Source organism: Sebastes fasciatus, chromosome 20, assembly GCF_043250625.1.
Source record: "Sebastes fasciatus isolate fSebFas1 chromosome 20, fSebFas1.pri, whole genome shotgun sequence".
Taxonomy (NCBI): domain Eukaryota; kingdom Metazoa; phylum Chordata; class Actinopteri; order Perciformes; family Sebastidae; genus Sebastes; species Sebastes fasciatus.
This window is the reverse complement of record NC_133814.1, coordinates 12285692-12308547: the sequence shown is the minus strand read 5'-3', so window position 1 is coordinate 12308547 and position 22856 is coordinate 12285692. Positions and strand designations below refer to the sequence as shown.

Sequence of the window (22856 nt, the reverse complement as noted above, 5' to 3'; positions counted from 1 at the left end):
GCAACTGCAGCAAGAAAGATAACTGCACCCAACAGAGCCTGCATTGTACTAATGGCAGATTTGAAATAAGGTATAAAACAAGATAATCAGTAAATCATTTTATTTTCCATAGTGTTTAACTACAGGACAAAAAATGCAACAAAGAAATCATTACAATCTGCACAATGACTTACATTTCTGAGCCTATGTGCTAACATGTAAACACAATACAGACTCAAGCTGTTAGGAGGCTGCAGAGCAGAGTCTGAGAAATGCTGCTGATGGCACTGAAGGTGGCGCTGTCGGGAAACGCCTTCATGAAGTCTTTGCCCTCCTCTATACAGCTGCTGAGCAGAGGATCCAAGGGCACAGAACCTGGAAATGGAGCAGACACAGCGACTTAATTGATGATGATCAATAGTGAGAAATGAGTGGACGTTAAAGGGGCATTGACTTATCAAATACTTGCATGGCTAAAGCCACGCAGCGCTGTCAGATACAACTGCCACAGGGTAACTGAATTAGCTGCATCATTACTCAAGAGATCGATCTGCACACAGAGCTGATAACCGCTGAGGGCAACCATTAAATGATCTATAAGTGTGATCAAGAATTATTGATAATTGATGTATCGTGCCCTCACTGAGGTATTTTAAAACCTGCTGCACTGAAATCTGGATCGACCATTTTAGCAGTGTGGCAGTGATGCAAAATGCCTCCATGAATGGTGGGTGAGGAGTGATGTGCGGTCATGGTGTTGTGACACCTTGTGGCCGGAAGCTAACATTACATGTAATTCAACCATATTGATCTCACCTAGGAATGGGCATCCAGTCAGCTCGGCTAACTCTTCACCGCCACCCTTTGAGAATATATTGCTGCACTCCTGAAAAGAGGGAATATTTGTTAAAATGGGCACCAAAAAAAATAAAATCCCGTACATATTTTGGTTGAGATCTAATTAAATACATATTTAAAATGAGTACTAGAACAATTGATTTGCACAGGACCTTTATATCCTTCATAGTCTGTCAGACTTGGATGCACATTACTGTGACTACAATTTCATTAGAAAGTATTGGTATTCACATCTGAATCGTATGAAAGTTTACATACTGAGCAGTGCGGACAAACAAATCCACTCATGTTCTCGACGATGCCCAGGATCCGGACGCCTGTCTTCCTGCAGAAGGTGATCTCTCTCCTCACATCCCCCGTGGATACCGCCTGTAGCCAACACAAGACCAGGAAGAAAATCGATCCGAGTAAATGTCAACCATTAAATTAATCGGCAAAATCAGATTAAGAAATAAAGCTCAAAATTCTCTGATTCCAGCTTCTCATATGTGAATATTTTCTGGTTTATTTACTGCTCTATGACAGCAAACTGAATATATTTGAGGATGTCATCTCGACATTTTATAGACCAAACAACTAATCGATTAATCGAGAAAATAATCAACACAATAATTGACGATGTAAATAATCGTTAGATGCAGCCCTCAATGTAAGTTAGTCTTCTTGCTCCTATTATGGACAGTAGGGTCTCTCCAGACTAGTGGGGTACCTGTGGTGTCGTGACCAAAACGGCTCCATCCACTCTGTGTTTTTTAAGGTTCTCCACTATGGAAATATGCTCGTCGGACGTCCCTGGCGGTGTGTCCACCAGCAGCACATCCAGCTCTCCCCATGCTACGTCTGACACAAACTGGGCAATCATTGCTGTGGGACAGGACGAAGGAAGACGGAAGAAGAAGGTGAGTTCAAGTGCAAAACATGCAGCACACGGCAGTGTTGAGGCATAGATGTTAAAGCAGACAATGATAGTATTTGATTATTAGTGTGTGATTCCTTCAAAAAAAACTATCATGTTAAAGTGTGTCAGTCCAGTAGTGGACCAGTCCAACTGGAGAATAGTTCACCTGTTTTCTTGGGCCCCCTCCACACCACTGCTTCATCCGGGTCCTCCAGCAGGAAACCGATGGACATGAGGGCGAGGCTTTTCTCAGCATCAGTGTAGACCGGCACCCATCCTGCGTCACACTGGTGCACGTCAGGCCGGCCCACACTCAGCATGCGGGGGATACTGGGCCCACACAGGTCAACGTCCAGGATGCCAACCTGATGAGTTATGTCAGTCAACTTACTGATGGTGAGCAACATATGTATGCATCATAACCACATATACAGTCTCTTGAATAGCTCCTCTATATGTTCTAAATAGGACAACAACATGTCAGCATATACTGACACCCTGTATTCTGGTCTTTGAACTCACCTTCATCCCAGCATGCCTGAAAGCCAGAGCTAGCTCTGTGGTGATGGTGCTCTTACCCACACCTCCCTTCCCAGACAGGACCAGCACAACATGCCGGACCTGGGACATGCTGCTAGAGTCTCATATGGAAAGGAGAAAGGAAATAGGTCAGTATGCCCTTTTCTATCCATAGATAGGCAATCATTGGAGGGAGGAGAGAGGAGAGAGGAGATGGAGGAGAAGCCCAGTTGGTGTTGAGGCAGCATGGCCCATGCCCAGCCAGTTGAGAAGTTTTTTTTTTCTCTCTTTTCCTCATAACAAAATAAAATAAAATGAAATATGGATAAAAAAAATAGAGAATTTTATTTTAAAAAATATATAAATTAAAATATATAAATAAAAAATAAATTTAAAAAATAGGTCAGTTCAACATGAACGGCTATTTATACAATTTCTGTCACGAGAGTTGGTAGTTTAAAGTGTCAAAGTAATCAGGCTCAGAGAGAGATGTTGCAGTTAGATAAGAAGTAGTTTCATCACCCGAGTTCACCACAAGTTCAACATAACGAGTTCATTTAAAATATTGTTTTTAACATCACACAATATAATAGCTTTTCATATAAACAATAGCTTCAACGAGGATAGAAAAACCTTTTGTTAAGCTCTTATTTTGTCTGATCTAGCTGCTGATGGAGCTGAATGATATCCAGTTAGCCATTAGCTATAAACAGGTATCTTATCAAACACGCAGCAGTTTCTAACAGAGACAACAGAAAAAAACGAGGATACAGTTCGTGTACGAATTGACGAGCTACAAATATGGACGTAAGTAACCTCCTAAACGAAACTTTGTTGATCGGTACCTTACCATTAGTTTGTTCCATGTTTGTATTTGACGCATATACACAGCACACAGCACACAGCACACAGGGCTCAATAACTTCCGTTTGTCGTCATGCGCCACCTAGCCAATCACACAGCGCATGTTTCACTTAAGTCCCGCCCCTCTATCAACTCCACCAATAGGCTGCCGGTGCGCACTGTGGTGCATTCACTAGCACCACAGACGCTCACAATTGATGGCAAAACAGGATTTTTGTGTTTCTGTTAGTGAAATATTTTAAATGTGTGATTCTTCAGATGGCAAACGACCAGTGCTAAAGACAAACATCTGGCTCCAGACATAAGTCTTTACATATCGATACATAAAGCATTATTTTGTTTGCTTCATTGTCCCAAAATCTTAAAATTGAAAATGAAATTATCATCACATTTAATTCATGATGTCTAATTATCTTTGATAGGTTGAGATATATTTTCATGTTTTTCTGTACTGCTTTTTGTATGTATTTCATTGTTTTTATTGGATTGTTTTCCACTGTTTGGTTAGGTTTTTCTGCACATTTTGTTTACTTCTTGTTGTTTTTTATTTAACTTTTGTTGTTAGTTTGGATCTTTCTTCCTTCTTTGTTATTGTTTTTTTTTCTCCTGGGGTCCTTTTTATAAGCCTGTAAACACATTTCTTGTTTGTTTTTTCATTGACTGGATTTTGTGCAGTTTTATTTATGTGCAAATAAATAAATAAAATAAATAAATAAAGATTGATATATGCTAAGGTAATTCACCTTTTTTATTTTTTTTATTTGAACAGTGCTTTTCTGTCTTTCTTTTTTTTTTCTTTCTTACTTTTGCTTTTAAGAACATGATGGACATCCCCCTCCTTGTTTTATCAGCAGCGCACACATGATGTCTCCTCATCATTTGCACAAATGCCACAGTTATTAGATTACTTACTTAGGTAAAGGTAACCAAATAAATTAACATAAACCCCTCCCCCCTCACGAGTCTTATCCAATGAGCAGGCGTTAAGGGCGTGGAGCAGTAATGTTTACGTCTCGCTTGCTGAGAAGTGGGGCAGAGTAAACTGCACCTGTCACGCGGTTTGGATATAGAGGCAACACACTGGCATTCAAATGAGCCACTGCAAGACAGTTTATAGGACGACTACTGTAAGGTAAGAGCACAACTGCTGCTAAAAATTGAGATATCCATGCTGTACTGTGGTTGACTGAGTTTAGTTACTGATCGAGTTAAGATAAAGGTACAACAACACAGCAAAACATTGGCTGTAGTGATACTGAATATTCATACAGTATGTGCTGAGATTTAAACATTCAGCTGATGCTATTATTCAGTGAGAATTATAGATACTCTTAGTGCACTGACTTGTGTAGTGAACAGTCTTTCTCAAGTGGATCACAATGGTGCATTTGACTAGAAAGTCTGGGCAGGACATGGACAGTGGTGTTATTTTCAGTTATTGAATATCTGAGACATTTACTGTCACTGTCCTACTGCGACTGTATTCATATCATATCAGTCAGAACACTGGCTGACAAAGCTACTGGAGTTTGTGTTGACTTGATCGTCCAGATGATGCATTTAGCAGTAAGTAGGGTAAGGCCCAATTAAAGTGAGACTAGCTCCAGACTAACTAATCTAAATTATTGGCAGCTCTCTCCTGCACCTGCTTGCAAAGCAGTCACCAGCTGCTGTGATCAGCAGTGGCATTAACCAAGACATGCTATCAGCATTTAGTAAATAAAGACTCTTGTGTCAACCATATGGTATCATAATATAGAGCACATCTATAATACTTTTAATATAGAGAAAAATAGTGTATTATAATTGTATGTAATAATATATAAATAATTGTATTTATACAAGTGATTAGTAGTAAACAGGGATACATTTCAGAAAAACAAAAACACTGCAATTGAGGAGATTGATTGTAATGATTTACTGGCTGTGAAAGTGGTAAACAGACACAACACAGATACGATTAAAAAAAAAAAAGCAAACATATTAGTCAGTTCAGTTTTTGGTCAGTAAATCTGGAAGCATAAAGGGTGAAGTTACCAAAAAGATCTAACTAAGAATCATGCTTGTGTCTTTGCATACTGCATGAATACAAATCGGATAGAGGCAGCATACCAGTAATGTTTTGTTATTGCATCAGTTTCACTGATTGTTAGTGCACGTGCAGTTTCCCCATGTTTATTCTGTTATGCTGTAATAGTTCCCTGTGTCACACTGGATCATACTTTGACATAAATTTACCTTAAAGTTTCCTCAAAATGTAATTTTTCTTACAGAATCTGTAAATCCAAGTTTGGCTTTTTTGTCGTGTAGTGAATTAAAGTGCCACATAATCATGTAGTCAATATTAGCAGAGGTGTAAACACACACACACATATATTAGAATCTGTGATTTATGATTGGTACACATTGTGCTCACCAAGCCAGGTGACATTATCTGTGTCTATCTGTAGATGAACGGACATGCTGCCACACAGAGGCGAAGCAGAGCGTTGGGTTTAAAGGTTAAACAAGTGCATGGAAACACTTCCCGCTGCCAACATGCGGCATATGGTACAGATAGAAATAGGCGAGCTATATCGCACAAAGACCAGTGTGCATGTGTCTAGACGTGCTTGCTCATATTTTGCAGCTTCACACTGACTGTAAAGAGAGTAAAGGTTAGTGAACAACACACTGTTGAGAAGCCTAGAGTGAATGTTTACTCCTCACGATTCTAGATGACCTAATTTCAGTTGTCCAACGAGTTTGTGAGGCAACTGAATCACAGATTGCTCACGCCCTTTTTTTGCGCAACCTCAGACAAAAACACATCCCACTCTACAATTTATCAGTCAAACCACAGAAGCTACCATCTCCAAATGTTGAAGTAATGCAACCAACTTAAGAAGATACACTCTCATCATTGGTTTTAGGATATTTGTTCATTTGTTCGAGACTTCATTTTGCAGTTAAACTCAGCTGAATCTATCTGCTGTTAAATCCCAGAAAGCCCTCTCCAATCTGGAGTTATTTCTGTCTCTTTTCCTTGAACACAACCTGCTAGGTTTAGAAAATGTGTAAGTAGATATGTATGTGTCCAAAAATAATCTGACCTCAACGAACAAATACGCCGTGAACCAGAAGTTCAACACTGACCTTACTTGACATGAATTAAAAAGTAGTACACAGCCGACTGTACGCATGCCAGCTGGTTGTAAAAGGTGTTGGGTCTGCTGTCCACAGAGCTGCCATGCTGAGACGGGGCAGGAACGGCCGGGCTCGGCATTTGGCGTGGAGTGGGACGCGGCAAGAGACAGATGCCATGGCAGTGATCCTGACGGCGGACAGGGAGGAATGGGAGGGCCATACGACGACGACGCAGGTGACACATTTGGGGTTTGTGGGGTGGAAACATAAGAAAAGTGGAGCAAAGTGTGGACCAGGAAATAAAGATGAAATGTATTTTTGGTATGACTGGATAAAGAGACACTTAAAAGCATCACTTGTTTGATGTTAGAGATAATTAAGATGCAGATAATATTTCTCCCTGAGTATAGGGTTGCGTATTGGCAAGAATCTGCCGATACGATATGTATCATGATACAGGGGTTATGATTCAATAAATTGCAATATATTGCATTTTTAAAAAATCTAATTTTAGTATAAAGAACGCACCATCATATGCATACAATTTTAGTAAAAAAAATTATGCAATCGGAACAGTGTGATCTGCATTTGCATTTATCACAGTCGCTGTAACATCCAGCATCATAGCACTACTTTGTAGGGTGGCCAGATCCCAACAAACCAAATGTGGGACAAAGAGTAAGTTTGTGTGGGACAATGTGGGACACATAACCAATGCAGAGAGGTAGTCTAAAATGTTGATATAATGTCCATCCATTATCTGCAACCGCTTATCCCAGAGGAAAAAGGCGGATAAAAATGCTGTGACCAGTTGTCCCACGTAAAGTGGGACAACTGGTCACCCTACTACTTTCAGTGGGCACATGCACTCAGAGGGTGCATCTCTTTGCAAATGAAATAAATTATTGACTGATTTCATCTTTGCATGTAGATTTAAAAATCGATACAGTGTTTTTGAGATTCGATACAGTATCATAAAACATAATATCGCGATACTCAATATTTCCGATTATCTCTACACCCCTACCTGAGTCCCAGTAGTTTTCCACTGTCTGAAATGTGTGTAAGACATGGTCAGGTCAAGGAAAAGGAGGCTCAGTATTTTTGGACGGGGTCTAATTTTACTTACTAGCGCACATGACTTCTGTGACCAATAGGAACCATTAGGGAAAAGGTTATCTTATTGAGTCTTTGAAACGTGTCTCACATTTGTCTCTTTGGATTGTCGAGGACAAGATAGCAAGATTGTGATTTTTTCCGTCCTTGCCGCTACCAAAAGGTTATTCTTCACAAAAAAGGCATCAGAGAAAAACGTGAAATACAATCCCTCCATTGGATCTAATTCCTTCCCTGCTACCAAGCCAACAACCCTGGACCATGGCCACATCTACAAACTCACAAGATGCTGTTTGTGCTGTTTGTGTCAACCAGATCAGCGACGTGGAGTCAGAGGTGGAATACCTAGAGAGTTCTCAGGCCTTGTCTGAGGTGGCGGCCTCGCCCAACACAGCACCGGTGATAGGGGAGTCTTTCTGCCAGTGTGAGCGACAGGAGGAGCTCAGCCCGGGGTACGGCGTCACCAGTGACTGCCTCTGTGGGGAGGAGGATGAGGGTGAGCAAAAAGCTGATGAATACAGTGATGCACCATATGAACACAGCAGGGCACGCTGTAAATTGGCACAAGTGTAGTGTTGAAGCTGGGCAAACTAATATAACAACATAAGGCTTTCACAGTGTATTACAAACTGGCCTTGTGAGCATATAACTGCATATTCCAATCCATCCAATAGTTGTTCAGATATTCCAGTTAACAAAACATGAAATCTTAACCATCCAGCTTCGTCCGTGTGCTCGTGTTCCCAGGTTTTGACTGGGAGTGGGACGAGCACTTCAAGTCCTCCGGAGCCTTCCTCAGCTGTGACAACAGGAAGGTGAGCTTTCACTCGGACTACAGCTGCGGCACAGCTGCCATCCGCGGCACCAAGGAGCTCGCAGACGGACAACACTTCTGGGAAGTCAAGATGACCTCTCCCGTCTATGGAACCGATATGGTGGGTAAAGCAGTCCCTTGAGCTATACTGAAGTTATATTAGCGGTGGAACTGGAGTTGTTTCTAAATCTCTGTTTGGATGTTGAGGATCATTTGCAATCATATCGTCTATGACTTTACCTGTTTTGATCCGTTTTTTCCTGTTTCGTCGGTGTAGATGGTGGGAATTGGGACTTCAGAGGTGAACCTGGAGAAGTTCAAATTCAGCTTCGGCAGCCTGCTGGGCCACGACGAGGACAGTTGGGGGCTCTCCTACACAGGTCAGAGGGTCAGAATATACCATGAATTATATGAGTGATCTGTGAAACTGGATGGAGACTTTCTCCAGAGTACATTTATTCAAGTACTGTGCTTAAGAACCATTTTGAGGTGCTTGTGCTTCACTTGAGTATTTCAGAGTAGTGTCCATGTCCATGGGCAGATTATGAGAAAACGGGCCCCTGGGCACAGACATGCAAAATGCCCCACCACCTCTCCTATATAGGAGCAAGACACAGACTTCTGTAATGCTTTTGCCTCTTTTTGTTGTTGTTTTGTGTCTCTTTGTAGTCCTTATGCATCTTTTTGTGGTCATTTTATGTCTCTTTGTGGTTGTTTTGTGTCTCTCTGTGGACACGTTGTTTCTTTGTGGTCATTTTATGTCTCTTTGTGGTCATTTTGAGTCTCTTCCTGTTTGGTATGTGTCTCTTTGTGGTTGTTTTGTTTCTTTTTGTAGTTCTTTTGGTCCCTTTTAGTCATGTTATGTCTCTTTGTGGTCATTTTGAGTTTCTTCCTGTTTGGTCTGTGTCTCTTTGTAGTTCTTTTGGTCCCTTTTAGTCATTTTATGTCTCTTTGAAATTCTTTTATGTCTTTTTGTGATCATTTTTAGTCTCTTTGTGGTTATAGTGTCTCTCTGAGTGACATTTTGTAGGTGAAGGCCAGGGGGGCACCTGACACGTTGGGCCCCTGGGCCTGTGCCTGGTAGGCCCATTCAGTAATCCATCTATGCCCTAGTCACATTTCAGATGTTTATGAGTTGTTAGCACTTTTCCCCTCTAAAATTCTCACATGGTTTCATTTAGATAACTGTTCAAGGTCAAAAGAGGCAAAATTAGAGATTGGGAACCACTGGACTAGCTCCACCTCGACCAATTACAACCAGTAAAATGCTACTTATGCATAATGCATACAATCTAATGATGTAATATATGATAATATATCCCTCCCAGTGGTTTCAGTATGAATACCAATACTACTACTAATTTTGATACATGTCTGTTTAAAGGTTTCTTCCAGCACAAAGGGGACAAGGTGAAGTTCTCCTCTCGGTTCGGCCAGGGCTCCATCATAGGAGTGCACCTGGACACCTGGCACGGCACCCTGACCTTCTACAAGAATCGCCACTGTATAGGTGCGTGTTTCTCCGTAATACCAGCAGATCTTGTTAGCTACATGAAAGACAAGGTTAAAACTGCATTTTAGTCATGACTGCCTCTGGGTTCTTAACCCTGATTGTGTTTTTTCATCCCATCACCTCTCCTGCCACAACAGGTGTTGCTTCCACTCGGCTGCAGAACAAGAAGCTCTACCCCATGGTGTGCTCCACAGCAGCTAAAAGCAGCATGAAGGTGATCCGTGCCTGCTACGCACCCACCTCCCTGCAGTACCTCTGCTGTGCCCGGCTCCGCCAAATGTTGCCCGAATGCCCCAATGTACTTAATGCAATAGAGCTGCCCCCAGGCCTGCGCACCCTCCTCCACGTACAGCTGGGGTGGGTCTTCACCCTCAGCAGCAGCCCCGAAGCCTCGGAGCAGAACGAGGACTTGCTTGAGGACTTCCCGGAGGAGATGAGCCTGCCTTCCAGCCCCGTCCCCAGCCCCGTCCCCAGCCTGGTCTCCACCCTGAGTGCCTGCGCCTCCCCGAGCCCCTGCACCAGCCCGTTTCTCGACACAGTCCTGTACCAGTGCCCCTGTCAAACGTCACCACAAACTCAACCCTGCACTTGCCACAGGCCCCCAACTCCTCCAGGCAGCGACTACGACAGCTGCTGCTCCGAGCCGGAGGATTACCAATGCAAAAGATGCCGCTGGACTTGACCTCGTAGTCAAAAATGTATTTTAGCAGACAGCTATTCTACCATTGCCATCAACATCTCCTGTTGAAAATCATGGAGATACAGTAAGAGCATCCGTCAGCCAATATTTCTTAATCTACATTTTGAGTGGATTGTTACATTTCTTTTTTTATTTAGCTTCGTCGGTGAATGGGGAGAAGGGAGCGAGTGTGTACTGAGTGAGACATTTAACGAGATTTTAGAGTTACATCTGGGTCATTCATTCACATTTTAGCCAATTTACGGGGTTATTAATAATGATAATATAAAATAATATGCCACTCACTGTCTTTGAAAGGCCTAATGTTTGCCAGATTAGACTGACAAAAAAACAAAACAATGGAAATCTTGTACACTTGTTATTCTCAGGGACAGACTCCAGGGGGAAGGAGTTGCTTTTTTGATACTGTGGACTTTTTGTAAATGTGTTTTGTAATCAGAATTGGGCTTGAATTTCAACAGTGGTTGTGTTCTTGCTTTACAAGAGGATTTGTTTTTCTATTCAGTTTGTTTATTAACTTTCTTACTCAAGAAATTCTCTAAAATAAAAAAAAAATGACAGAAAGTTCTGTTGCACCTCATTTTTATAGGCTACTTCACATGTAAACAAAATATATCACGTAGGTCCCTCTGACAATACATCTCGCATTTATACATAAACAGGAAATTCCTTAATTATTCCATAATTCCTTATTTTACTAAATACATTAATCTTCCTCGAATCTGTTGAAGTTCAGATGAGTATAAATAAATAGTGCTTCGCCGGAAGGTGAACATGATAGCTGAGGCATATTTTTAGCTTGTAAACATCAACATTAAGTGTCATTAGAGACCAGATTAAGCCTCGCTGACATCCGTGCATCTGGTTCTCAAGTGGACAGCATCAGTCCAGCACCAGCTGGGGGTTCTGGGATGTGAAGCAGCGGTAAACTCTGGCTGATATCTCCGGTCCTACTCGTCTCTCTTTACCTCCACTCTTCACCAAGAGACCAGCCAGCAGCCCCTTCCTATCCTCCTCTGACCCCAGGCTCTGGTACGCCTAAAAGACAACATGAGAAATTGTTTTTTATACCTCCTGGAAGGTTTTTTAATACGTTTTTAAAGTAATAAATAGCACTCGATTTATCCCAAAATGCCTCAGTTGCACACAGTGGGTGGCACAAGACTGTACACTCAGGTGTACCTGCAGCAGCAGCTGAGGAGACGGGTAGGCTGCAGTCACAGTGGAGGCCACAGCCGGGCTGACTCTGTTCAGCTGCTGGATCTGCCTGCTCCAGACCTGGATCAGCCCAGAGCCGTCCCTCTCCACCCGAACCCCGTTGGCCCAGGAACCATCCACACAGAAGGGCAGCTCCTCTCGCTCTGTCAGCAGTCTGGAAAGACATGGTAGGTCTAAGTGAGGTAGGATTAGTCAGGTAAATTTTCATTGTCCGTTATTGTGACAACGGCTGCGTACTTGAAAGGGCGTTTTGATAAGGCCTTGGTGACGGCACACACGTGGTTGGTGACCTCCTGCCAGCCATCCAGGAAGACCAGTGAGATATTCTTGCAGAGCTGCAGGTACACAAGAACCTGAAAGAAAGAAATTTTCATCATTTTCTGTACTTTAAAACTTAAAGCTCAGCTCATAAAGTGTGCAGGAATGTGTATGTAAAGTATGTACAGTCTTTAGCTATCTAGTACTTTCTGAAAACGTACAGTTGAGTGGCAAAACATCTACAAATAGAACACGCAACATCGACTAATCCTTCCAGATTCAAAGTAATCTGACCTCCTCCGTGTCCAGGTTCTCCATCCCCAATTTGGATTGTAGCGTCTCATCTGGTAAATGCACACCACAAGCATCGGTCCTGTTGGTAAGAAACCAATAAATCAGGTCAGAGTGTGTACATGAAAGCTAACACAGAACACGTGTGTCTTGTCTCACGACTAACCTGTAATCTGGCAGCGAGTCTGTGACTAGGAGAGTGACGTTCTTGGCATCCCGGTTGAGACGCTCCAAAACTGGACTGAGGAAAGACCCCATCCCTGTATCCTCCCCGTCACTGTCTAGCATCTGCAGTGGCAACAATATAACATGGAGGAGGGCCATCATGTAGGCTGCAATCAAAGTTATTACAACTTTAAAAAGTTGCTTACTTTCTTCACAGAGATCACCATGTCCATAAAGTCGGTCAGACCCAGCACCAGAACCACCTGCTCCTCCTCCACCGAGCCCTTGCCATCTTCTCCTTGCTGAAGAAATAGAAAAGTAAAAATACAATAATTAATAATGCAGCCAAAATATCACAATTAATTCTAATGTTTATTATGTTAGGAGAAGCGTGAGGTGCCTACCTGAGGTAAATCTCGGGTCCAGGTGATGCTTTGTGGGAGCTGCTGGCTCTCAATGCTGAACCTCAACTCAAAGGAAGCCAGTGTGGCCAGCAAGATGTCTGAGCCATCGTGTTGCAGGAGAGCTGGAGAAAAGCACACACATGAGTTTACAGATGAACAAACATATGCATGATGCATTTCAGCCTATTGTCCTCTTTGGGGAAGTCAGGTGATGCATTTTAAGTGGTCCTTGTTGGTGCATTGAAGCATTGGTTGAAGTAGGTTGTAAATACAAATTGTCATGCATGCAATGGTCATTGCCTAAAGTTTTGATTGATTTATTAGCCAATAGTTATACTATACTTGCTAAAATCCTTGTATATGAGTCTATGTTACGCCATTGTAACAATATTTAGAGAGGCTGAACAGTACTCACAGACATCTTCTAAAACTAGACTAAAACTATAAATAAACAAAAGCACTTTATTTAATTAGGATACAAATATAACACCAGAAATAACCAATACATTTAATATACATTTAAAACCAGCATTTATGGTACTTCTTTGTCAAAATAAAAAATTAAAAAAATACTAGATTTTCAAGGTCTTAATGATAAAAATTTTATATAGACGAATAATTTTGAATAAATAATACAGCCACAGAACTTTTAGAAAGGAACCAAATATATTATTATTATTTTATCTTATTTCACATGAAAAGCATCCCATGTTCTATTTGTGTGTTCTATAATTTCATTGTAAAAAGTGGAAATGTTGGTTCACTTCATATTTGTATCTAATTAAGTATGTTTATGTAAATGTCTGAGTAAAACTAAATTAGGTAAAAACAAAATGAAAAAAAAAGAAAGGAGCCAAATAAAAATATGACTTTTCCTAAAAACAATCATTATGATTGTGAATTAATCATTTAAAAATATTTGGCGGTCCAAAATTAATGTTTTGTTTATATCTGTGGAAGATAACTGAAGTTCAGTTCCCACTTCTAACAAGGCTTCTAACAAGGTGCGACATCTAGTGGCTGAATGTTATCAATAGCACCTTTAATATTTCTTCAAATAAAAATATATAATGAAAAAATATTATAATTTGAACCAATATGCATTTGTGTTTATAGTATTGCAATGTGTATTTTGCAGCATCAATTAAAAAAAAACTATAAATTTTTTCCTAGCTGTTGACAAGCTGTAGTCGATGGAAAGAAGAATTTCCGACAGCACTTGAAGGCAGCACGGTGTACCTGCATCTATGCAGACAGTCAGACACCTGAGGCAGCTCTCTGGCCGGAGACTCTTCAGCTTCTCCGCAGCCTCTCTCCTCTCCTGCTGCTCCCGTCTCCTCTCCTCCTTCTCCTGGGCTCTGGCTGTTCTCTGCCTCTCCCTCGCCTCCTTCCTCTCCCTGTTTGCCTGTCTGTCCGCCTCTACCTCCTCCTTGGTGCGCCGTTTTCTCGCAGGGCTCGGCGTGCAGCCTCCATCTGGTGGCCGTGGAGACAAAGAGGATGATGGGAGGGTTTTGCACTTGTGGTCTGAACTCTGATCCTCTGTTAAGTCTGTGCTGACGGTTACTATTTGTTTGGTCTCAGCGTCGCTTCCCTCAGATTCAGATATTTCCCATGTTTTAGCTCTGCGCAACACAGACATTTCATAGGTTTAAAACATCATCTCAAACCTCCGAAAGTCCGTGAACGCATCGGAGCAGCTTTGTTTATAATATCTCGATGGTGTCCGCCGAGGGACAAAAGAGGAGAAACGCGCATTTACCCCTTAACCCCACTAACCATGCACTGCAATTTTACAAAGGAGACAGACAAAACAGTAGATTAGATGCAGCTGACTATCTAAGGCTGACACATCTATTGTTTTTTTTGGATTTAATCACAGGCCACAATGATAACACACTGTTTATGTATGTATTGGTCTGTTTGTAAGAATCAGAAACAAACAGTCCCTTTAATATTTACTCTGTCTTAGTCTATCTTCCTATTTTTTCTGTAAAGAATAATGAAAATTTGTGGATATTTGATTTTGGGTATAAGAATAATGTATGCATGGTCGGATGCTGTGTATTGTATATATTTCTGTATGTCTATATATGTATATGTGGTATGCAGTGTGCGCATGTAGTGCAATGTGCGGTGTATGTATGTGTATATATATATATATATATATATATATATGTATGTGTGTGTATATATATATATATATATATATATGTATATATATACGTGTATATATATGTATATATATGTATATATGTATATATATACAGTATATACGTGTATATATATGTATATATATGTATATATGTATATATATACAGTATATACGTGTATATATATGTATATATATGTATATATGTATACGTATATATGTATATATATATATATATATATATATATATATATATATATACAGTATATATGTATATATTTATGTATATATATATGTACATATTAAATGTTAAATGTACATATTAAATGTTAAATGTAAGATATATATATATATATATATATATATTTTGTATCATGGCACCGGTGTTATGTTTGTTAGGTTTGTTATGCTATGTTTGGGGAAAAAAAGGAATAAAAAGAATTTTCAAAAAAAATAAAATTATATTAAAAAGAAATCGACATTATTATTATTATTATTATTACTATTATCATCATTATTATTATTATCATCATTATTATTATTATCATTGTTATTATTATCATTATTATTATTATTATTTTCATCATTATTATTATTATCATCATCACCATTATTATCATCATTATTATTATTATCATTATTAACATTATTATTTATATTATTATCATTATTATTATTATCATTATTATTACTATCATTATTATTATTAATACTATCATCATTATTATTATTATAATTATTATTATCGCTATTATCATTATTATTATCATTATTATTATTATTATTATACTTTTTCTTTTTCTTGAATGTTTACTATAGACAATAATGTGATCTGAGAAATGTTCCTCAATAAAGCTTCCGGGTTAAAAACAAAAACGGCTTCAGTGTCGCTGCGTGCGCAGATCTGCAAACAATCCGCTGCGTCCTCAGACCAGAAGTGCTCCATCCATGTAGTATATAGATCTGCAGTGTTCAGACAGCAGCCAGCAGCAGCAGCAGAGTTATAGCAGACCTCAACGCAGCCTCCTAACCAGCCTGTTCATGTAAACAACACTGAATAAAGGGATTGGGAAGTTTTCTTTTATAGTTACTGTCCTTTTTTTTGCTCACTATGACGCAGCCGGCAGAGAAAGGTACGTCTGACTGTAGGTTTACTTAGTATATAGTATATAGCATATAGTATATATCAGTAGACCAGACCTCTGTCTGACTGGGCCACTGAAAGACCAACTCAGCAGTTTATGCTTCAAGTGTCCTTAAAAGAGCTCATGTGACTAAATGGGAAGTTGCAAAAAACCTTGATGTTAGTAGTAAACTGTTTGCTATCTCCTTATTCATGAATTAATTCTGAAAAAAAGATAAGATAATGCAAAATTAAGATAATCTTTGTTTTCCCAGAGAGGTAAACACGATATTCCCCCATTGGGATGAGTTAAAGGAATTTTACAAAATCAGCTGAGCTGACTCAAAAATGTGTTTTTTTTATTGTTAGTTCACATGATTGTTTAACCTTCACTGTGCAGAATGAGATTTTTTTATGGGAGATATACAGTGCCTTCAGAAAGTATTCAGACCCCTTCACTTTTTCACATTTTGTTATGTTGCAGCCTTATGATAAAATCGATTAAATTATGTTTTCCCCTCACCAATCTACACTCAATACACCATAATGACAAAGTAGAAATAGAATTTTAGAAATTTTTGCAAATTTATTAAAAAGGAAACATTGACATAAGTATTCAGACCCTTTACTATGACACTTGAAATTTAGCTCAGGTGCCTCCCATTTCCCTTGATCATCTTTGAGATGTTTCTCCACCTTGACTGAAGTCCACCTGTGGTAAATTCAATTGATTGGAAATGATTTGGAAAGGTACACACTTGTCTATATAAGGTCTCACAGCTGACAATGCATATCAGAGCACAAACTAATCCATGGGGTCAAAGGAACTGCCTGAAGAGCTCAGAGACAGGATTGTGTCGAGGGAAATGTGAGGCATCTGAGCTAAATTTCAAGTGTCATAGTAAAGGGTCTGAATACTTATGTCAATGTGATATTTCAGTTTTTTCTTTTTATGAAATTTGCAAAACTTTCTAAAATTCTGTTTCTGCTTTGTCATTATGGTGTATTGAGTGTAGATTGATGAGGGGAAAAAATAGTTTTATCGATTTTAGCATAAGGCTACAACACAACAATATGTGAAAAGTAAAGGGGTCTGAACACTTTCTGAAGGCACTGTATATCTGACACTTATTAGCAGAATATTTTATGTCTCAAAGCTTTACAGTGATTTCATCTTTTCAAAAGCACTGTGCTAAGGCCAATAATTAAATGGATAAGGATTTCCATCAGGTGCTCACGTATGTTCTGGTTGGAATATATTCTGCAGAAATTCAATTCAATTGAGCTTTAAAATGAAAATGCATTGCTGTTGTGAAATACTGTTGATGCATTTAGTGGTATCGGCATCTCTTCCATGTCCATGTTTTAGACTGACTTTCATAGTGAAGTTACATGTAATATTTATTTACATTGTTTATTTGTATTGTTTATGATAATTTGTATATTAAGAGTTTGCATTCGTTATTTTTGTTTTGTTTTTACGTATTTGTTACATGTTTGAAATAAATAAATAAATAGAAAAAGTGAAGTTAATCTCATCTTAAATGAAAGTTAGACTCCAGGAGAAATCAATGATTTATTCTTTGTTATTTATTTTTTTTACAGCGTATTACCGCTTTGTGGTGCTGTTCTTCAACTGCCTGCTGACGTTTGGCTCCTACTTCTGCTTCGACATCCCCAGTGTTTTGCAGGATCAGTTCCAAGGGGTAAGAACCATGTTAAAGTTACCGTCAGTATCACATGATTTCCCCGCATTAACTCAACAGGATCTTTTGCAGTTTGGTGTCAAAACTCCAAAGTCTGTCCTCAGTTTGTGTCTAGTTCAATAATAAATCACTGGCTTCCTATCACCTGACAGAACCTGACATGTTCCAATGCAACAGTGATCAATGGGACAGTGGACTGTGTGGAAGGACTGGGGATGAACCCTCAGCAGTACAATCTTCTTTACGCCATCTATGCTTGGACGTAAGTACACATTGACTCTACTATTGATAAATGTCTTCAGTTGTTCAGCTTCAGTTGTTTCTCTTCTCTCCTATCAACAGGAATGCAGTAGTGGTGATCATGGCTGGCTTCATGATTGACAAATTAGGAAACCGCTGTAAGTTTACCAATATCTCATCTGCAAATCAAACAACTGACTCCTGATAACTCGTGGTAAATGTCCCTTTCCTCCTCTGCCCTGCAGTTGGAGTATTTCTCTTCTCTTTCCTGTGCGTTTTGGGCTCGTCGCTGTTTGCTCTGGGCTCCCACTTCAAAGGAACTCCCTATCTGCTGCCACTTATGCTCACAGGCCGATTACTCTTTGGATCGGGCAATGGATCTCTGACCAGTGAGGCCACCTTTCAAAAGTCACATACATACTCTTTGCGGTGAGGGATGTTCCTAAACCGCTCTTCTCATTTCCCTCCTTATCAGTTGTTCAGAACCGCATCACGGCCTTCTGGTTCAAAGGGAAGGAGCTGGCCTTGGCGTTCGGTGTGACCCTGGCGTTCTCTCGCCTGGGTTCAGTCCTGAACTTCTTCCTCACCCAGAACTTTGAAGAAACATATGGCATGCAGTGGACACTCTGGGGTGGTACGTGATAAATAAAAGGGATGGAAATCTGACTGAATGATAACAAAAATAAGGTTTTAGTCATTTTCACATGATGCTTTCTAGGTACTCTACTGTGTGTGCTGGGCTTCGTATCTGCCGTTATTGTCAGTGCCCTGGACAAGATCGGAATGAAGCAGCTGGGTCTTGATGGCGCCATCCAAGAGCAGTCCCGCAAAGTGGTACGAACAGTATCTTTTAATGATAACCTGCATTCCATATACTGTATATAGTGCAAAGATGCTGCAGATGGAGTATCTGACCTCAGCTCTTTTGTTTACAAGTTCATTAAAGGGATAGTTTGGGTGTTTTGAAGTGGGGTTGTATGAGGTACTTATCCATAGTCAATGTATTACCTACAGTAGATGACGGTTGTCACGCTGCCAGTTTGGAGAAACAGACAGGAGTTACCACATGGAAGCAAATCAATGTACTGCTGTGGATAGGGCAGACAGTAAAACGTATTTTTAGCCACCTTAAAGAAAGGCTCACCTAAAAAGACAGCCCTTTCCGACGGGGAACTGAAACCGTTGTATCCATCTATGCTCTCGCCAAAGCCACCAGACTCCATTAAAAAAACGTTGGTGAATCCAAACTAACCAAAGTAACACAATAACACAAACAAACTAACCGATCGAGGCAGTCGTAGAACAGCAACTCCTGTGTTCTGCGAGGTAAAATTTTCTTCAATGGAGCCTGTTTGCTTTGATGAGAGCATAGAAAACGGCTTCAGTTCCCCATCGGAAACATAGACTGTATAGCTGTCTCACAGCAAGGTAAACCAGTAACTCCTGTCTGCTTCTCCAAACTGAAGGCGTGCCGACCATCATCTACTGTAGGTAATACACTGACGATGGATAAGTACCTCATACAACACCACTTCAAAACACCCAAACTATCCCTTTAACAACAACATTATTTGTTTCTCTGTGTGTATGTGTAGAGGATTCAGGATGTGAAGCTTCTGTCCGTAAGATACTGGCTGCTGGTTCTCACCATCATGTTCTTCTACAACGGCATCTTCCCGTTCATCGCAGATGCCAGGTAGAGCTATCTACACAACACATGCATATTTCTGAGGTTTAAAATGGGTTTGAAGGCCAGTATTAAGTGTTATTTTTAGGATAAAACCTACTTTGGGAAGTTTATACATCATAAAATCGTTTTGATATGACCCTAAACCATCAAAAGAATAATAAAGTTTTAACGTAATGCTGTATTTTCTTCCTGTACAGTAAGTTCATTCAGGATAAGTACGATGGCTACAGTCAGAAGGAGGCAGCCTACATTGCCGGGGCAGTTTACGACAGCTCACTGGTCCTCTCAGCCAGCGTGGGCATTCTCATAGTACGTATCCATAACCTAAACCTGTTTCTAAACCGTTTAAAAGTCTGTGGTATGAAGCAATATAGAATAAGTAGGTAAGTTGGTGTAACATGCAACATTCCTCTTGGGTTAATTCCAGGACTATGTGGGTCTGCGGGGCGTTTTTGCGCTGGCCTGTGCCGTCCTCACGCTGCCTGTGTTTGGACTCCTGGCCTTCACCTTTGTCCCTCCTCTGGTCTCCACCATATGGCTGGGAGTCACCTACTCCTTTGCTGCTGTGAGTTTAAGTCCAAGCCAGTTTATATGTGATTGATTTGTCTTTTTCTTTCTCATTTATAATACTTTGGGCTGGGGATTTTATTGTGAAAAGCATGTGTGTTGTATCTTAAACTATCCGTGCTGTATTCCAGGCGAGCATGTGGCCGTCTATTCCCCTCGTGGTGCCTCAGGCGACTCTTGGAACGGCCATGGGTCTGGCCACCTCCATACAGATGATTGGGATTGGGGTGTCAAATCTGGTCGTCGGGCAGATTTTGGGCACCAAGTCAAGGTAGGGAATACTTCCGACCAGGATCTCATTGCAGTGCACTTGCTGCATGTTAGATCTTTTACTTACCTTCTCCGTTTTCTCCATTTCCTGTCCAGTGAGACTAAAATTCCGCTGTGGCGTTGGCAGCAGATGATGATCTTCATGTTGGCCAACACCATCGGCTGCATCATCACCTCGGTGCTGCTCAACGTCGTCGACCACAGACAGGTCAGACATCTCTAAGACTGCTTGTGTACCATTTTATATACGTGCGTCTGCAGTCAGCTGACGTCAGAACAGGATCCAGTGTGTTCAGTTATATAATGTTTGTTTTTCTGCAGGGCGGGACCCTGAACAAGACAACCAAGAGGTCGGGGCAGGCCGAGAGAGACTCCGACAGAGAGCCGCTCAACCCGGGAGAGGAAGAGCAAAATGAGGCGGAGGCGGAGGAGGAGGACGAGGGGGTTAGATCTCGTGCAATCAACTCCTAAGTTTTTAACACTTTATTCAATTTCTCTTTTTATATATTTTTTGTATGCATCCGTTTTAAAATTAGACATGGTTTATTGCACACCTCAATGAAAACCACTTCTCCATACTGTGTCTGTGGTTGCTACTGCGGATAATGAAGCAGTTTAAACAGTTTTTACACCCAGATAGTATAAGTACAGTGTATTAAATGTGAACCAGGTATTGCTGTTTTTCAGTAATACAGATAAGTAAAAACTCTCTTTTTAACCTTAAGCTATCAAGTGTGCTGCCATGACAGAGTGTGAGAACCCTACTGAGGTCACTAAATCATTTTAATGTCATGTTAACATGCGTGTATTGCATGTCACAAAAATGTCTGTTTTTTAAATGATTTTCTAATGCAACAGTTACATATTTGTACCTCCTATCTGTATGTTCATTGTTCGGGATTTCACAATGTACTTGAAGAAGGGAATTTGATCTATTTCACATTGCCAAAACAGCAAAAATAAAATGCCGTTAACCTTTTTTGACAGTGCAATCTGTGCTACATGTACACAAAAAAACAAAAACAAACAAAAAAGCTTGATACCTACACGTTTTCTTGGTACAATCTGCATCTCCCCTCGGCTTTACGTAGCTTTATAATGAGCTTCAGCTCACTGTTTAGCTTTCCGGCCTGCAAATGTACTGTTTTGGTTCACTCTCACTGCTCAGATAGTGTTGTTTTCAGTGAGAAAATTATAAAAATCCACTCTACACTACCTGCTCAGCACCAAACGACAGACGGACACAGTTATCGATTTGCTGGTGAGCATAGTGGAGCAGCTAAAGAGCAAAATATTTCCCTATGTAATCTTGTAATTTCCTTCTAAATACTCAATACAACACTTGTAGCCCATCACAGCCACTAGGTGGAGATCTTTACACATTTGCTTGCAATGGATAAACAGTTCATGTACTAAGCATGGTATTGTAAAGATTGTGTTTACTCCAGGTCCCATATTCAACCTCCTATTTTAGTTACTTGAATTCTTACTAATAGTTTATTATTTATCATAACTGTTTTGTAAGTCAGGGTGGGTATTTCGGGGGAGCTAGTAGTGATAAGAGTGCTTCATATCACATCCATCATATTGTCAACAAACTCCAAGAATAGCTACAGGCAGCACCACAAGGAAGAAACATGTTTTAGGTAAACTTTCCTCATTTCCATATTCCTTGCTGGATCATTTGTGCCCATTTATATTGCTGTTTTAGTAATTTTACCATTAATTGCTATATCTTTATATCTGAAAATAAATACATCAGCTGCTAGTAAGTAAATTGCAGAAGAACATACTCATCCTCCAAGATGATACAGACCGGCACAATGTTGGTGAGTCTATCTTAAATTTCATTTCACACTTCCTACAGGTGAAAATGTGTACTTTCATTAGTGCAAGAAAGTTGGAAGGACAGGTTTGATAACTTTAATTGATAATTAATGATAACTATGATATTTAAAAAATGTAATATTGATAAAATGTTAATAATACACGTGATAATATTGTGTAAATAATCCAGTGCCTCTTAATTATATATATATACATACTGTATAGTTATGGTTACAGACTCTCTCCACCTCCCTACACTCATATTTTTCATTTGCCAAAAAAGAGACGAAACGTTTAATTTAACGAAGAATTTGACTGATTGCATCATTGTTTTTTCCCCTAAATATTCAATAGGTATCGCGATAATACCGTTTTCTGGAATTCATTTCAGTCGTCAAAATCTAATATCGTGACAGCCCTATTTGCTGTATTTGAGTGTTTTTAAAGAAAAATGTTAGCTGTTAGCTTGTGCTTTCCATCAACTTCAGCCCATTTTTACATAATAATCAACAAACTGTAACATCGGAGTAGTTTTTGTTGTTGAAATTTGATTAAATGCAG

At 40.0% G+C, this 22856-nt stretch overlaps 4 protein-coding genes across 8 annotated transcripts; 2 read left to right on the top strand and 2 right to left on the bottom strand.

Moving 5' to 3' along the window:
* Positions 1-85: 85 nt before the first annotated feature.
* On the bottom strand, positions 86-3251 carry nubp2 (nucleotide binding protein 2 (MinD homolog, E. coli)). The gene is made up of 7 exons (XM_074620123.1): positions 3105-3251; positions 2258-2376; positions 1902-2100; positions 1547-1701; positions 1096-1206; positions 796-865; positions 86-354 (listed from the first exon to the last, which is right to left on the bottom strand). Exons 1-7 carry the CDS (start codon positions 3118-3120, stop codon positions 215-217), a joined length of 810 nt encoding a protein of 269 aa, XP_074476224.1. The 5' UTR covers positions 3121-3251; the 3' UTR covers positions 86-214.
* spsb3b (splA/ryanodine receptor domain and SOCS box containing 3b) lies at positions 2264-10774 on the top strand. Of its 5 annotated transcripts, none has more exons than XM_074620117.1 (7): positions 2264-2403; positions 6341-6479; positions 7676-7856; positions 8108-8295; positions 8452-8554; positions 9559-9684; positions 9825-10774. In XM_074620117.1, the coding sequence occupies exons 1-7, from the start codon at positions 2348-2350 to the stop codon at positions 10367-10369; spliced, it is 1338 nt and encodes a 445-aa protein (XP_074476218.1). In that variant the 5' UTR covers positions 2264-2347; the 3' UTR covers positions 10370-10774. The 5 variants fall into 5 exon arrangements, with proteins under 5 accessions (XP_074476218.1, XP_074476219.1, XP_074476222.1 ...); XM_074620118.1 differs by lacking the exon at positions 2264-2403 and adding an exon at positions 4093-4250; XM_074620121.1 differs by lacking the exon at positions 2264-2403 and adding an exon at positions 4109-4245.
* A 432-nt stretch (positions 10775-11206) lies between these two features.
* eme2 (essential meiotic structure-specific endonuclease subunit 2) lies at positions 11207-14421 on the bottom strand. The gene is made up of 8 exons (XM_074620122.1): positions 13963-14421; positions 12724-12845; positions 12526-12621; positions 12321-12442; positions 12158-12236; positions 11843-11958; positions 11570-11759; positions 11207-11425 (listed from the first exon to the last, which is right to left on the bottom strand). The coding sequence occupies exons 1-8, from the start codon at positions 14360-14362 to the stop codon at positions 11270-11272; spliced, it is 1281 nt and encodes a 426-aa protein (XP_074476223.1). The 5' UTR covers positions 14363-14421; the 3' UTR covers positions 11207-11269.
* Positions 14422-15822: 1401 nt separating this feature from the next.
* mfsd1l (major facilitator superfamily domain containing 1-like) lies at positions 15823-21447 on the top strand. The gene is made up of 13 exons (XM_074619937.1): positions 15823-16005; positions 17601-17701; positions 17854-17963; positions 18044-18099; positions 18187-18330; positions 18417-18575; positions 18660-18775; positions 19537-19637; positions 19829-19940; positions 20059-20196; positions 20330-20469; positions 20565-20676; positions 20790-21447. Exons 1-13 carry the CDS (start codon positions 15984-15986, stop codon positions 20937-20939), a joined length of 1461 nt encoding a protein of 486 aa, XP_074476038.1. The 5' UTR covers positions 15823-15983; the 3' UTR covers positions 20940-21447.
* Positions 21448-22856: the final 1409 nt, after the last annotated feature.